The sequence below is a fragment of the Podarcis cretensis genome (assembly GCF_951804945.1).
Source record: "Podarcis cretensis genome assembly, chromosome: 9".
NCBI lineage: Eukaryota > Metazoa > Chordata > Lepidosauria > Squamata > Lacertidae > Podarcis > Podarcis cretensis.
The window spans coordinates 78,441,167-78,457,857 of NC_137178.1; the positions used below are offsets into that span (position 1 = coordinate 78,441,167).

Consider the following 16,691-nt stretch of genomic DNA (forward strand, 5'->3'; position numbering starts at 1 on the left):
CATGCACTGCATCGCAACACCTGAAGAATGCTTTAACCTCCCGCCATTTCAGATTGAGAATCCATCCACCGTTAAGCTCAACATAGCATCCAGATTAATGTTTTAAACTCTTCTCTATCATATTCCTTCTCTTCCCCTCTCTGTGCTTACCTTTACTACAGGCAAATTCATCTGACAATCTTCCTCCTCCAATAAATAAGGAGTTGGGAGAACGAAGAGCTCATCTTGAAGGTCTTGGCAGACACCGCCAACCGGGAAACTTACCTTCAGCCCTTGCTATGGGTAAGGTGGTGAGTTTGCTCTTGATGGGTTTATACTCCCTCTGAAAAAGTGGGTACACAGATCGGTGGCATTTCTGGAGCCTTTGCTGTCGCTTGAGGCTCAGCTGGCCTTGGTGGCCTGGAGCACCTTCCATCAGCTTTAGCTGGTGACTGAGCTGTGCCCCTATCTGGACAGACATAGCCCAACTACTGTCTTCAATGCTCTGGTAATCTCTTTAGATTAAGGGACGCGGGTGGCGCTGTGGTCTAAACCACTGAGCCTCTTGGACTTGCTGATCAAAAGGTTGGCGGTTCGAATCCCCGCAGTGGGGTGAGCTCCCGTTGCTCAGTCCCAGCTGCTGCCAACCTAGCAGTTCAAAAGCACGCCAAAAAGTGCAAGTAGATAAATAGGTACTGCTTCGGCAGGAAGGTAAACGGTATTTCCGTGCGCTGCTCTGGTTCGCCAACAGCGGCTTAGTCCTACTGGCCACATGACCTGGAAAGCTGTCTGTGGACAAACGGCGGCTCCCTAGGCCTGTAAAGCGAGATGAGCGCCGCAACCCCAGAGTCGTCTGTGACTGGATTTAACCAACAGGGGTCCTTTACCTTTTAATCTCTTATATTACTGCAATGCATTATATGTAAGGCTGCCTTTGAAGATGGTTCTGAAACTACAGCTGGTGCAGAATTCAGTGGCCAGCTGAATTTTGGTGTAGAGCAAGAAAAGAGAGACTTTGAAACTCAACGGTACACAGATGATGAACATGTTATTGCAGAATTCAGCAGCCTGGCTGCTCATCAGGGAAAGATGGTTTGAGCACATTACACTGATTCTGGTCTGACTGCACTGGCTGCCAGTTTCCAGTCCCAATTCAAAATACTGGTTTTGACCTATAAAGACTTAAATGGTTCAGGACCACAATACTTTTAAGGGTCTCCTCTATCCAAATGAACGGATCCAGGCCTTGAGAGCCTCATTTGAGGTCCTTCTTCATTTGCCTACTCACTGAAGAACCAAGAGAGACTGCTTCACCACAGGGAGACACATGAATTCTTAAGAGGGTGCCAGGCATGTATTAGTATCGCTTGATTTACTTATACATCGCTTTACACACACACACCAAAAACACAGCCACCCCCAATTTTATCCTTGATTTTAATTGCTAATATTGAACCAGTACATCTTATGCTTTATATACATATAGATGAAATGTTACTTCAGTTTCTGCCAATACATAGTATATTATCTTGATAATAACAACTTAAAAAAACAACAATGGAGGGAGAGGCTCCTGATTAGTCTCTTCAAGATATTACCAAATACTTGAGGTCTGAACAGAGTTACTGAAATGATAAGACCTGCTACAGATATGGAATATTTGGCCAAATTCGAGAATTCTTCGGCTGGCTTATATGATAGCACAAGGAAAGGAACTTGAAAACAGTTTATAACCAGCAGTGAAACAAGAGAAAGCTGAAGAAGCAGATAAGCTTCGGGTGTGTCTCAGTGAGTGAGATGAATATCTGTATATTTAATGAATGGAAAGCCTTAAAAAGCAGGCCTCCATCCCCCAAATCCCACAAGTGAAGAAGCTAGAAATCAGAGACAAGATGTGCGTACAACTTTACAAAACTCCTTAGAAGACTTTGCTTCCCAATTACTAACTAACAGAATTTCTGTAAGCTATTCTGGTATCAAAGAATTCAGAAAAGGGTTTGCAAGGACATGATCAAAGGAGAAAACATCAGGATACTTGTTCAGAAGTTCCCCGAATCAACTACGCCCACCTAGAAGCACCAAACCACAGGGTCACAGAGGACACCAATTGTGTCTACATACAAAGCCTCTAGCTGATATTACAGGACAGTGACAGGTTTCAAGAAGAAACCACTGTGAAACTTACAAATCTACTGTTCAGTAATGAAGTGCATCTTGCTGCTAGAAGGTCAAGCAAAGCAGGTGCTTTAAAAGTTATTTCCAGCCAATAGAGTGAAGGGAGGGGGCTGCACAGCCACCAAAGTAGCTGGTGGGACAAAAGGACAGAGGAACTACAAAATAAGGAGCTTTGTACAGCATGTACAGTGAGGAAGAGACTCTACCCAAGATAACTTCATGATCCACTAATATTTTCTGGGGAAGAGACTATCACAATATAACAAGGTAAATCACACTGGCCAAAAAGTACAATTTCAGAACCTGAAATTCATTTTTTGGAAGTCTGTGCAGAGACCACTCTGCTGCTTTGGCCAATCTGGTGACAGCAGCCTGCCATTGGCAACAAACTATGCGTTAAGTGCCTAGACTTCTTTCACATTAACCAACACAATGAAAGTGCAGAAGTTCCACCAAACTTGAGTGAGAATCGGCACCGAGCTGCCTTGCCCAAAGAGAGGATTTCCGGAAGACACCAAGCTCCTCCTCCTCCTCCTACCAACTGGCGAGCAGGCAGCTCTGCTCTTGTTCCCAGTAAGGATGGAAACAGGAGAACGCCTTGCCATGCTAGCGCCGTTTCCACACATTTCCAGTTTTAAAGGCGCCAACTGTCTTTAGTGCTTTGGGGTGGAGGGGGTGGGGAGTTGAGGGATTTGTGGGACCCTAACGGCAGGGCTGCACCGCAGACAGGTTTGCACAGAACCCCGTCATCCCTCCCCTACTACAGATTTGATGGGAGAAGGAACATTTGAGGAAGGATTAAATTAATTCCGTCATAAAGATGCTACGACAAAGCAGCCTGTCCCAGGTAACTCCAGGGTGGCTTCTTCAAGAATGGCTTTTGTTTTCCTTCTTGGTTGAAATGTACAAATTAGTGTCAGTTACACGGTTAGGGTGATTAGCAGTCAGCCTGCAGATCAACCTGCCCCAGCTAAGGTCACTGCTGCTGCTGTGGAAGCTGGGAGAAGAAAAGGGGAACTGAGCATACCTAGAAAAGCCAAGTCTGTGCAACCTTCTCCCGTTCCACACAGTGTCAGCTTAATTCTCCCTCAAAGAGGCAGCCACTCAGCAGGCAGGTATTATTTATAGAAGCCAGTCTGGGCCCCCACTCTTCTGAAGTGACCACAGAGCACGCCTCTGCAGTTCTGTTGCACGAGAGAAAAACTGAACAAATCAATGCAAATGGGAAACATTAACAAAAAGAGGAAGATTGTCCAGAAGTCAAGTTTTGACTGAAGAGCCAAGGACATCAGCTCACTCCCCTGCCACTTCAGGCGCCTCGAGTCTCCGTCATTGGTCCAGTCCTACGTCACCAACTCAGATTCTTTCAGAATTGGACCCAATTGGGTGCCTGGGGCGATTGGCTGGGAACTGTGCTGGGGAGAAGAAAGGAAGAGCAGTGTTAATGAGGAAAGTGGCAGCCTCTGGTGCTGGTTCAAGGGGCTGCTCTGGCCTCCAGGGCTCTGCCCCCCCCCCCCCGACTTCCGTCTCTCCCTCAGCAGCTGCTCCAATCCAAGGGAATGGTTGGCAAAGGAGGAGGCAAAGTTGCATTCCTAGGTCCAGGCTGCTTTAGGAAGAGGCATACGGTGGTATTCAACTGAGTTTTACTCCAAGCAGTCCCACTGAAATGAATGGATAGGGCTAAGGCCACTAATTTATATGGGTCTACTCTGAGTAAAACTTAGGTGAATGCCATCCATTAAATTCCAACAAAAACCTGTAGCACCCATGTGCCCAAAGGGAGGAGGCTGGTTAGTTAGCTGACCTGGTTGTCTCTTAGTCTAGGAAGCAGTGAAATTGCATTATTGTTTATTAAAGCTCTACAGTTTCTACTCAAGATTTTTTTTAGAAGCTGGATTGCTTGCCAGTGTTTGTTAAATATATATGCAAGTGCACCTCTCATGATCTCCCTGGGCCAATGCCCCCCCCCCCCCCCCGTTTTCACAAGGGTTACCTGGACGCAGTGTTGAAGTCTCCCCAGAGGTCTGTGGTGGCTGGGACCACAGCAGGTGCAGGCACCTTTGAAACAGGAGGTGTTAAATCGAGGTCTAGCAGGATATCTGGGAGTCAAAAGAGGGAAATGCTTATTTATTAAACTTCTATAAAAGAACCTGTACAGGATTCCTATTGTGGTCTTTTTCCTAGCTCCTGATGAGGGCCATATATGGGAAATGTAAATTGCCTCAATTCTCAGTAACCTGAGTGGAGAAAGAGCAGCAACCACACACACCCAACCCAACAACACTTTGGTTGGCAATTTGTTGGGGGGGGGGGAATCTAGCATTGCTATTATGAGGAAAAATACTGTCACTTCTTGGGGCAACATCTAAAAAGGCACACAGGAACAGTGCACCACTGTGAAGGGGGACAACATCTGCTAGCAGCCAGACAAGGCTTTGCCTCTCATTTCCTGGTGCATGCAGAAGGTTTGCTTTTCTCCAGCTTTTACATGATGATCCAACATCCCATAGATCAAGTCTCTTGGCCCTCAGTAGCTGGTGATGATGTAAGGAGCAAGGTATTCAGAGAAACTGCAACTGTATCTATCTAGGAGCTGCAGCTCAGTGGCATTGATTCTCAGGTAGGACTAGGAAAGACCCCTGCTTGGACCCAAGAAAAATCATTGTCAATCAGCAGAGACAATATTGAACTACATAAACATTGGCATAAAGGGCCTTCCTACGATCATATGATTACCTGCAAAGGACAGATATTCCAAGCAGAAATCAGAGAGGACACTATGGAGTAGTGAAATTCCCATAAGGCAGCAGGAATTTGTAAGAGTCACACAATTACACACCTTTTTTAAAAAAATCATTTACTACACTCTCAAAGTAGTTTACGTCCTGGTTCCCGAGCAGCCTTCCATCCAAACAGCTAACAATATCTGTTTTGATTAAGACACAGTATTGCACTAAGTGCATTCAGACCATTCACTGGGTCTCCCCTCCCCAAATATAAACCAACATCTTTCTTCCACATTAGCTTTGTTGGATATGGCTTTTTAAAAGGACACTTTGTAGAAACGACTGCTCTCCACTCCAGAGACCCAGACCTACCCATATCCTAGATCTGTGACCCATGTTATTTGATAGCAATCTTGCATCTGCCACCGACTGTACACACATCAGGGAGTTACAACCAATTCTGGCTTCTTGGAACGTGTATTTGTATGATACGGCCAGGTGAGGAAATGTGCTTGCTACATGCACCTTTACAAACTATGTGGCAGTTACCTGCGTTGCCCACATTGCTGGATTTCAGCACCGGTGGCGGTGTGACATGATTGGAAATAGCAGTTGAGGAAGGAGGTGGCACGGGAGGAGGTACAATTTTGCCCCCAGGAGGTGGCGGGAGCAGGCTTAGTCCCCCTGACCCAGCTGGACGTGGCTTGGCTGACCCACTTTTCTTCGTTGGCATGTTCTGTGAAGAGAGAGACAGCATCAAGGCACACAACTCACACTAGCAGCAGCTTACCAGAGCACGTCAAGAAATAAGACCTATGAGATCCTCACCCCAATGTTCAATTTAATTGTCTGTCCTTCCTTAAACCCTAGGTCAAGCTTGGGACGGCTGTCAATTTCCTGGGACTCCTTGGAGATTTCCGTCTCTTGTTTCACCCACCTACATTGTGGAGTGGGCAACAAAGACAAACAAATTAACAAAAGAGGAGGAAAGATTAATTGCAGAGATGAGGAAAAATGATTGCAAGGAAAAGCCCAACAAGGATTCTCTAGTAAGTACTCTGGCACTTTGGTTTCCTGCCCCATGAGTACTTGCCGCTCCTCCAAATATGTTCCTATTTTACAGACATCTGCATCACATTTCCCCCCCCCCCAAAGAGTACAGGGATGGTTTACTTAAGTTTGCTTTGTTTAATCCACACAAACCTATGCTTGGGTTAAGCCCACTTTCAGGTCCAACATTCTAAGCTGTACACTTTACAAGTTCTTCATGCTAAAGAAGCCAGCTAATCCTAACAACCTCAACTAATACATTCGTCTGAACGGCGTCTGAATTTTTAATCAGGATACAAGAGTGTCAAGAGGCAAAGCAAAGTTCTGCTACTAGTATATTGTTGATAGATAATGAGGCGTCTGACTGAGCCTGCCCAGGGAAGGTGCTCCTGGAAGGACCAAGTAAAGTATCTTATTTCCTAAAGACTGTAGGGGCTGAGATCAGAAGGTCTGTATGAGAGAAGATGCTCCAGCAAATATAAAAGTATAAATATAAAAGTATAAAAAATATAGAATATTTGCTGCCAAGGAGTGTGGTGGAGTCTCCTTCTTTGGAGGTCTTTAAGCAGAGGCTTGACAACCATATGTCAGGAGTGCTCTGCTTGGCAGGGGGTTGGACTCGATGGCCCCTGTGGTCTCTTCCAACTCTTCTATGATTCTATGAAAAGGGCCAAGTTATTCAGTGACCTGAACTGGGCCCTGCAGCACACCAGAAGCCATGGCAGGATCAGCAATAGTTTAGTTTAATATATTCCTGGGGACCCACCTCAAATGGGTAGCTAAATTTTATGCTACTGAAGATTCCACCAATCTTAAAGGGCAGTCTCAATAGAGGATATTAGGCAATCTGAAAAGCAACAAGGCGGCAGAAAAGGTACCATCAAATGTTCTACTGGTGCTCAGCAGCTTCGACACTTTCTATTAGCTCCTGCTTAGCTTTCCAAGAAGGAAAGTGTCCCTTCTTGAAGTGTGACTCTCTACAGCACCCCAGGGCCAAGGCTGCAACTCAGTAGCAGATCACATGCTTTAAATGTGACAACTGCATGCAAGTCTGGGCATCTCTGGTTAAAATGGAGGGCTGGAAAAGAGTCTCTCTGCCCTAAATCCTTGAAGGGGACTGTGCTGCAAGTCACAGTAGACCAGAATCTCTCAATCTTGGGTCCCTAGATATTGTTGGACTAAAACTCCCATCATTCCTAGCCAGTCAAGGATGATGACTGTCACTCAAGAACATCTGGGGAGCCAAGGCTGAGAAACAATGCAGTAGACAATAACAAACTGGATGGACCAGTCCTCGGGACTCAAATGTTCAGTGGGAAAGAAGTTACCAGAGAATCAAAGTCCCAGGGCACAGCGGAAAACTTACTTGAAGTGATCCTGCAAGGAAACATTGAAGTCAAACGCATCTCCCCGGTCTCCAAAGCCAATGCCAATAAAAGCGCTTCGCCCTGACAAGGGAGGTGGAGAAACCAGTCAGCAGAAGGGATGAGGACAAAGGTTCAGACCACTCATCCTTGCTACTAGACTGTCTTGGGAGAATCAGGCATGAGGGGGCACAGCAACACATCACCAGCATTTGCAAATATATTTGAAGCTACAGACTGCCTTTTGCTAAGTTGTCCTTTCGGTGGGATCCCTTTTATCATGCCTCAATTTACAGCCTTAATATATTAAGCCAGAGAATTTCAACACAGACAAATTTGAGGGATCTCCATGTAGCAAGGAATTAACATCTGTACAAATATAAGAGGGACACCTAGCTTGCCAGTACTACATGTGAGAAGAATCTGGAGGGTCTTAGTAGACCACAAGCATAATGCATCAAAAGTGTGATGGAGCAGCAAAAAAAGCTAATGCTATTCTAGGCTGTATCAACAGAAGTATACTGTCCAGTTCAAGGGAGGTAATAGTACCACTCTTTTCTGCCTTGGTCAGACCACAACTGGAATACTGTGTCCAGTTTTGGGCTCCACAGTTTAAGAAGGATATTGACAAGCTAGAATGTTTGCAGAGGAGGGTGACCAAGGTGATTAGGCGTCTTATGAAGAATGGTTGAGGGAGCTGGGCATTGTAAGAGGAGATTGAGAGGCGATATGAGAGCCATCTTCAAATATCTAAATAGTATCTAAATGGCTGTCACATGGAAGATGCAGCATGCTTGTTTTCTCCTGCTCTGGAGGGGGGGGGACCTGAACCAATGGCTTCAAGTTACAAGAAAGGAGATTCCGGCCAAACATCAGGAATAATTTTCTGATGGTAAGAGCTCTTCGACAGTGGAATGGACTCCCTCAGAAGGTTGTGGAGTCTCCATCTTTAGAGGTTTTAAAGCAGAATTTGGGTGGTCGTCTGTTACGGATGCTTTAGCTGAGATTCCTGCATTGCAGGGGTTTGGACTAGATAACTCTCGGGGTCTCTTCCAACTCTACAATTCTATGATTGTAAGAAGAGTCATTTTGGATCATGCTTCCTAGGTGGCAACAGAACAGAAGGGAGCCTTAGGCCTAGGTTTGTTGGGCCCTATATAGTAGCTCAGGACTTACCAACCTGGTGCCCTCCAGATGCTATTGGAGCATAACTCCTATAAGCTCCAGCCAATGGTCAGGGTGATGTAGACCTGTTGTAGGAGGGCATCAGATTGTTGTGCTCCCACTCCCAAGAACCACTTCATTATTCAGCCACACCACAGTTCAATTAGTCAAGGTAAAGGTACCCCTGCCCATACGGGCCAGTCGTGTCCGACTCTAGGGTTGTGCGCCCATCTCACTTAAGAGGCCGGGGGCCAGCGCAGTCTGGAGACACTTCCGGGTCACGTGGCCAGCGTGATGAAGCTGCGTGGCCAGCATGACGAAGCTGCTCTGGCGAGCCGGCACCAGCGCAGCACACGTAAACACCATTTACCTTCCCGCTATAAAGCGGTCCCTATTTATCTACTTGCACTTAGGGGTGCTTTCGAACTGCTAGGTGGGCAGGAGCTGGGACCGAAAGACGGGAGCTCACCCCGCTGCGGGGATTCGAACCGCCGACCATGCGATCAGCAAGCCCTAGGCGCCGAGGTTTTACCCACAGCGCCACCCGCGTCCCATTTTGTTCAATTAAGGAGTAATAAATCCTTAATTCTCTCACCATTCCCATCCTGAATCCGGATGACAAAGTACCGACTGGAATCAGTCACAGTCTCCACCGCAATGCCAGGATATTGATCTATGGGAGCCTGAGCAAAAAGCTCCCCTAAGGATACAGAAGAAGAGCACCACTTTCAAGACCCAAACAGATTTATCAGTACAAGCAAACTAGAGACACTATATTCTTTGTTCAAAGGAACAACCAACTTATTCAGCATTAAACACCATGAAGCAGTCTTTATCATTTTCATAAAAATCAAAGAGTACAACACAGTAAATTGCTGCATTGTCAGTCACACAGTATCTGAAGACTTCCAAACATTTTGAGTTTGCTTTCAAATCATAATCTATCCAACACCAGTTACACTAGCTTTTACTGCTAAACCTTAGCTCACAAGATTAGATATTGCAAATAAATTTTAATTCTGCTCAGTGTGTGCATTTCATTAAGCCCATTTACTAATAGTCTTCTAGTACCAGGGGTTCACCGTTTCCTTGGTTAATAGACTGTATTTTTCCATGTATAACACGGCCCCATGTATAAGAGGACCACTATTTTTGGGAGCCTAAAATGAGGAAATTAAAAAATTAAGTTGTTGAGCTATTTTTGGCAAATTGCAAAAACAGTTGTTGAGCTGAACTATTGAGCTGTATAAACAACCCCCAATTTATCACTAAAATTTTTCAGAAAAAAGGGTCTTATACATGGAAAAATACAGTACTTCACTCCCAAAATGATTATGAAAATCAACACATGTAGATTTTGCTTAGGTCAGAGCTTTAATGCTTACAGTATCTCATTTTCAAGAAACAATTCCTGGCATGCCTGAACGGGTGCGGTACCTTGATGTTCATCAACAATTTGCACACAATAAAAAACGTTACATATTTGAGAAAAATACTACATTCTCTGCCACCTTGAATTACAACATGGATTCTAATGGCATCTTCCTCAACTCTGATTAAACATGAGTAACGAAGTGATAAAGGTAAAGGTAAAGGGACCCCTGACCATTAGGTCCAGTCGCGGCCGACTCTGGGGTTGCGGCGCTCATCTCGCTTTATTGGCCGAGGGAGCCGGCGTACAGCTTCCGGGTCATGTGGCCAGCATGACTAAGCCGCTTCTGGCGAACCAGAGCAGCGCACGGAAACGCCATTTACCTTCCCGCCGGAGCAGTACCTATTTATCTACTTGCACTTTTACATGCTTTCGAACTACAGTGGTGCCCCGCAAGACGAACGCCTCGCAAGACGGAAAACCTGCTAGACGAAAGGGTTTTCCGTTTTGGAGGCGCTTCGCAAAATGAATTTCCCTATGGGCTTGCTTCGCAAGACGAAAATGTCTTGCGAGTTCCTGCGGGGGTTTTTCCCTCTCCCCCCCCCTTTTCCTAAGCCGTTAAGCCGCTTATCAGCTGATCTGCTGATAAGCCGCTTAACAGCTGATCGCTAAAAGCCGCTAAACCACTAATAGCGCTAATCCGCTAAGCTGTCAATGGGCTTGCTTCGCAAGACGAAAGAACCGCTATACGAAGAGCCTCACGGAATGGATTAATTTCATCTTGCGAGGCACCACTGTACTAGGTTGGCAGGAGCAGGGACCGAGCAACGGGAGCTCACCCCGTTACGGGGATTCGAACCACCGACCTTCTGATCGGCAGGCCCTTGGCTCAGTGGTTTAGACCACAGCGCCAATTGTGCATAAAAACTGTGTCGAGATATGGATGTTAATGACTGGTCTTGCTTTTGGGTGACAGTCAAGTAAGTTTTCCTCAGAGCAGACCAACTGAAATTAATAAACCCAGCTTAGCCATGTGGATTCATGTTAATGGGTCCACACTGAGTAAGACTGAGTTGACTATCACTTAGCCTGTAGCTGATCATCATCTCTGCTTGTTTCGCCTTACATCTGTTTTGGTTACAACTGTAATATGCCCAAGTGTGCACACTGCAATCATAACTAGCACAGCTAAGGATACAAAAGCCCCAAGGATCATCTAAACTAACATACAACAGAGGGCTTAACGCCACAGGGCGGGCGTGGAGAACCCTTGGCTCTCCAGCTGTTGCTGAACTACAATTCTCATCTGCCCTGGCTACTGGCCAGGCTAAGGCTTCCCAAGGCGGATGGATCTTTGGAGGGGTCAAAGGTTCCCCAACACTGCCACAGAGGCTGGGGGGAAAAATACAACAGAACAGAGTGATAAGCAGCAACAAAAATTTAGGGCAGAAAATTTTCATAAGACAAAGCTAACTCCTCCAAGGAGAAGGGAACATGTTTTGATGAAAACACACTATCAGTAATATCGCCTTCCCGTATGTAATTCTGTCTAACGTACGCATTGTTGCAAAGCAATCACCCCCCCTCGAATACACTTTAGCCAATGAATGCATTCCTATGTATACTTTTCCCTGGTATATGCATTTTTGTACACATTACTGGGCTAGAAAGCTGCTCTGCAAAATTTGGAGAAGTGCAACCAGCAACCACAGAGCCGTTATGTATTGACACACTTTTCCATAGATTTAGTATGTAGGCAAACCTCCCCACGCTAATCATGTGGCAAGTCGACCGTCTGTATTCCCCACAACATATTTAAGAGCAGAACTAATCTGAAGCAACACCAAGTGAGGTGCTACATAAAAAACCATGCAGGGCAATATCACCTACAGGAGTGAAGACAAAGGAAAATGACACTGAACTGGATATGTACACACTGACAGAAATTAAGTGGAGCAGTCTCATGACAGAGAAGTCCGAGAAGTATTTGAATCCACCCCAACCAGAGCACAGAACCTGGGCAACCACGACTTCAGGACTACATAATGTCCACCCTGTGATTTCCTCACCTGAAACTTTGTCCTCTAGTTTTATATATGCAACTTTGCCTTTAGAGGTAATGCGGAGGCGTCCTGTCCAGTCCGGCTGGTCCAGTTTCCAGTCAGAAGCCCTGCAGGGTAAACAAACAGGGAGAAATTCGCTGAGAAGAAACTCCCGCCAGCTGCCCATGCCCTGTGGGCTTCCCCTGCTGATTTCACCACAATCCTGGGTCACGGCAGATTTAGCTTAACTTCCCTTGCGGCCAAGGGCACAAGGTGCTAACTCACAAGCAGCATTTATATCTTTAGATGCTCCAGGACAGAATGCGGCCACAGAGTATCCCACCTTGTTCCTTCACCATCAATATTATCCACCCTGCTTCTCAGCCTGCTGCTGAACAGAATTCATAATTAGGATGAAAGCTATTATGATTGTTGTTATTGTTTTGAGGCTACTCTTATTTCAATAGGAACTAACTGCACCATCACCGACACAACGTTTATACAGGAACTAAAAGCTACGTGTAGCACAAAAGGAAAAGGAGACTGACCTTGCCTGCTCAAAGTGGAATGTAGACAAAAACAAAGAAGGGGAAACACCTTGTGGAAAGATGATACTACCATAAGGACATAGGAAGAGCCAGCATCACGTACTCACAGCGGCTGAACAGTTGCCCGTGCAAAGCCAGCAAGCGGGATTTGAGCACAAGAGGAGTCCTCTCCCCTGCAGTGGTTTCCAGCAACTGGGACTCAGAATCATTGCTGCCTCCAACTGTAGAGGCAGAGCAGAGCCATCCTGGCCAGGAGCCAGCGACAGCCCACGCCTTCGTCCTTTTTTAAAGCCACCCAAGCTAGTGGCAGTGACTGCCTCCTGTGGGAGCGAGTGCCATAGTTTAACTATGTGCTATGTGAAGAAGTATCACAAGAAAGTGTTGCGAGTAACCTCAGATCCCCACTCAGCGGCCGACCTTGGGCCAGGCTAGCATCTCTCTGGCTAATCCAACTCACTGATATTTATCTGTGGGACCACCATGACTCACATGACCCCACACCTGCCGAGATCAAAGGTGGCCATACAACACGTTCTATCTATAGAGAAAAGGTGGTGGAGGTCCCGTATGGGGTCCTTCTGTATAGAGACATCAATTATGTGGAATTCCTGTAGGCTCACTCTTCTAGATCTGAGGTATTAAGAGCATATTGGCATGCTTTGATGTTTTATTGGTATTTTGATCATGAGCTACTTGGGTTCGGCTGTACATTTTAACAGTGTAGTGGTGGCGCTGTGGTCTAAACCACTGAGCCTCTTGGGCTTGCCAATCAGAGGGTTGGAAGTTTGAATCTGCTTTACAGTGGTGAGCTCCCCATTGCTCTGTCCCAGCTTCTGCCAACCTAGCAGTTCGAAAGCATACCAGTGCAAGTAGATAAATAGGTACTGCTGCGGTGGGAAGATAAACGGCATTTCTGTGCACTCTGGCTTCTGTCACAGTGTCGCGTTGCGCCAGAAGTGGTTTAGTCATGCTGGCCATATGACCCAGAAAGCTGTCTGTGGACAAACACTAGATCCTTCGGCCTGAAGCGAGATGAGCACCACATGACATAGCCGCCTTTGAATGGATTTAACCATCCAGGGGTCCTTTACCTTTTACCTACCTACATTTTAACAGTATTTTTTTTCCACACAATGAGGTCAATATGCCCCAGAGACAAATCTACAGAGAATCCGAAGTTGTTGTTGTCGTTGTTGTTGTTTAAACTACCCCACCCATCTGGCTGGGTTTCCCCAGCCACTCTGGGCAGCTCCCAACAGAATATTAAAAACATGATAAAATATCAAATATTAAAAACTTCCGTAAACATGTGAGACAGTGTGAAACAGTCTCTTCACAGATACAACTGTGGCCTTCCCAGAAAGATTTCTCTGAATACACACTTTCAAACCACTTCCAGGAGTCTGTGACATCTGAAAAGGAACTGAGCCACCCATCAGACTCATCTTAAACAGTCAGTCCTCAAAAGCATTGAAAAAATGCTCAACTGCTGAGCTGACGTTTGAAAAGCTTTCAAATCTAACAAGGTTCTTCTATAGGCAACAGCTTTCAAAAAAGAAACATCAGCTAACATAGTCTCCTGTGTGACCAGGCAGGATTCCTTATCATCTGGATGCTCAGGGTTTCCTGAGGAGGTTGTGAAATTGGCTCAGTAGGCAGATGCAGACTTCAAAACTTTTACAAGCAACGGCCAAGGACATGTAGTAAACTTTTAGTGGAGCAAATCTGTTTGGTGAAGAAATGCAAAAGTTTCCAAGGAATCTGAAACCATGGGTGGATTTTCCTCATGCTTGGGGGGCAGAGGGGTGGAACTTTTTGGAAATAGCACAAATGTGCAATTCTCATTTTCTTGAAAACTCAACTTTCTTTACTGATAATGAAAATGTATATAACCTGGAATTTAGAATTGGGTATTTGATATATCTATGAGATTTAAAATCAGTAATACATTTGTGTGTCCCCCCCCAAAAAAAAAATGTATTTTTTTTTACAAATATATCAGTGTTAGAGATGGGATCCTAAAGGGTATCTGAGTTTTAGACCACTAGAAAGGCAGGGACTGTGGGGCAGGGATGATGTTTGAAAGTGATACCAACCAAAATGTAATCAACTAAACAATGTTTTATTTTGAAGTGTGATCCAATCATTGAAATGTTTTCATTGCTTTTCATTTAGTGGATATATATTATTTGTATTTTAACTTATTGAACACTGCTTTGGTAGGTTTTGACTGTGAAGCTGTTTATAAATCTGCAAATAAAATTAAGTACTGGGGCTCAGAAACAGAACACTGACCTCTCCAGTTTTGTGCAGAAAAAGAGTACTGTATATTGAAAGAAAAGGCCCAGGAAATAAACGCACCTATAATGTAATCAAGAAGTAGTGTAAGTAATTGTGAGCGAGCGCCATTGAAATAACTGGGAATTGCATGTAAGAGTAAGTGCAGAGTGGGTAACAGAACAGACAGTTGGCTATCCTGGCCCCAAATGTATTTACATCCTGGTCTATATCAGTAAATGGCATATCCTTGAGAATACTACTAACATGACTCACTTTTATTTTCCCCCAATTACCCTGGAGGATTCACAGTTCCTGATTCTGAACTTCTACTATGGGATTCATTCCAGAGGCATTTCAGCCCTGAATTTGGGGAGATGCAGAGCCTAATGGAAGCCACACTAATGGAAATCAATGACTCCTCTGATTGCTCTGCTCCTTGAACAAGTAACTGGGCTGCAAACCATTTTAAACTAACAGTGTGTGCCTACGCAGGGAGATGTCAGCAGAAAAACAAGTGTAATTGCTTAGCAGTTATCCACGTTCCCTTCCTCTCTGCTCATCTAAGCAGTGTGGTCAGCGCTGATGCACAATCTGGAAGATAATCCAGCTCCCTTTGTGACTGTTAGTGACGAGAGGAAAAGGGGAAGAGTGGATTTGTCACTAATGAGAACCGGGATAGGATGACTCAGAGAACACACGTACCGCAAAGGAACAGAGATGGGGGAAGGGGAAAGAGAAGGGAAGAGAGGATTACAGAAGAAAATGATGTTCCAGAAGCCAACACCAGCAGAAATCCACCTGTGCAGCTAAACACTGAACAGTGGAGCAGCAAGTCTGAGGAAGCAACGCTCTCCATTTTAACATCCCGGTGGGAATGACACACACAGAGACCCAGTAGATGTCACACAACTCCCTTTTGCGCTCCTACAAGGGGAAACATCGCAACAGAGGAAAGGTTGCCTGTCAGATGAAGACTGATGAGCAGAGGCTCCCAAATGAGGGGCAAACCAAGGGAAATCCATACAGCAGAGCTTCTCCTGAACTGGGAAGAATTCAACCCCAGGGGTTCAGCTGCAAAGATCTACGACAGGCCTTTCAATTTAAAAACATTAATAACAATGTGTTTGTCTGCTTTTAATGTTTACTGATTTTACAGGTCTTTAAAAAATATAAATGCATTTTATATAAATGCACACGATTTTAATGTCAGCCTCTCTGGTGTCATTAAAAGAATGAGGTAAGCGTCATTTAAAAGCAGGGCGTGTAGAGTGTGGGACGCGGGCAGAGGAGCCCAGGAACCAAAAAAGGCCGCGACATCTCCGCGGAAGGCGGAGGGGAGTCCCAAGGACAGCAGGTGCGGGCCGGCAGCGATGGATCAGGACCGCCTTACGTAAGAGGCTCCCCCCGAAGTTGCACTGGGTCGCCATTTACTCCCCGAGTAAACGGACCACTGCCACTTCGAGAAGCCTGCAGAGAACGCTGCTCCTACTGCCATGGTTGCTATTAACGTAAAATGAGGAGGAAAATTAAAATGCGTTTTTTTAAAAATAACATAAAAACCCTCAAATGAATTCCAAGCTCAGCCACCCTGCGAGCTCTGATCGTCGCCTCCTTATTCCCGCTGGGTAACAACTCCCTCTCTCTCTCTCTGTCTCATCTAGATACAGAGAAACAGGCGGACATCTGCGCTGAATGAGTCCCGGGCGCAGCAACCACAGCCCTGCCTGACCCTCAGCTCCGCGTGTGAACCCGTGCGCCCTCAGACGCGTGTGCCCGCCCGAGGGGAGCATGTCGCGGCCCCGCAGCCTCCCTCCCGCCCGGCCCGCCTCTCCTGCCTGTATCCCCGGTTCGAGGCCCTCGGCGGGATCCTGTAGACGCTGATGTCGGGCTTCACGCACAGCACCGACTCGTACTCCACCTCGGGCGCCGCCGCCGCCGCCGCCGCCGCCATCCTCGCCGCCACTCTGGGACGCGGAGCCGGAGGGAGGGAG

At 46.0% G+C, this 16,691-nt stretch overlaps 1 protein-coding gene across 2 annotated transcripts; it reads right to left on the minus strand.

The window, feature by feature from the left end:
* Nucleotides 1–1,399: 1,399 nt before the first annotated feature.
* Nucleotides 1,400–16,691, minus strand: NECAP1 (NECAP endocytosis associated 1). Of its 2 annotated transcripts, none has more exons than XM_079991729.1 (8): nt 16,536–16,691; nt 11,900–12,000; nt 9,054–9,158; nt 7,297–7,378; nt 5,709–5,817; nt 5,430–5,616; nt 4,148–4,253; nt 1,400–3,569 (listed from the first exon to the last, which is right to left on the minus strand). In XM_079991729.1, exons 1-8 carry the CDS (start codon nt 16,649–16,651, stop codon nt 3,521–3,523), a joined length of 855 nt encoding a protein of 284 aa, XP_079847855.1. In that variant the 5' UTR covers nt 16,652–16,691; the 3' UTR covers nt 1,400–3,520. The 2 variants fall into 2 exon arrangements, with proteins under 2 accessions (XP_079847855.1, XP_079847856.1); XM_079991730.1 differs by having other exon boundaries at nt 1,400–3,564; nt 16,536–16,666.

What these genes read in the sequence shown, in the direction of transcription:
- NECAP1 (XM_079991730.1), bottom strand. Translation starts at nt 16,651, where the DNA reads ATGGCGGCGGCGGCGGCGGCGGCGGCGCCCGAGGTGGAGTACGAGTCG. An exon ending in CCGGATTCAGGATGGGAATG is followed by an intron (nt 7,379 to 9,053) that starts GTGAGAGAATTA and finishes CTCCCTTGTCAG; the next exon opens with GGCGAAGCGCTTTTATTGGC. An exon ending in CAGCAATGTGGGCAACGCAG is followed by an intron (nt 4,254 to 5,429) that starts GTAACTGCCACA and finishes TTTGACTCCCAG; the next exon opens with ATATCCTGCTAGACCTCGAT.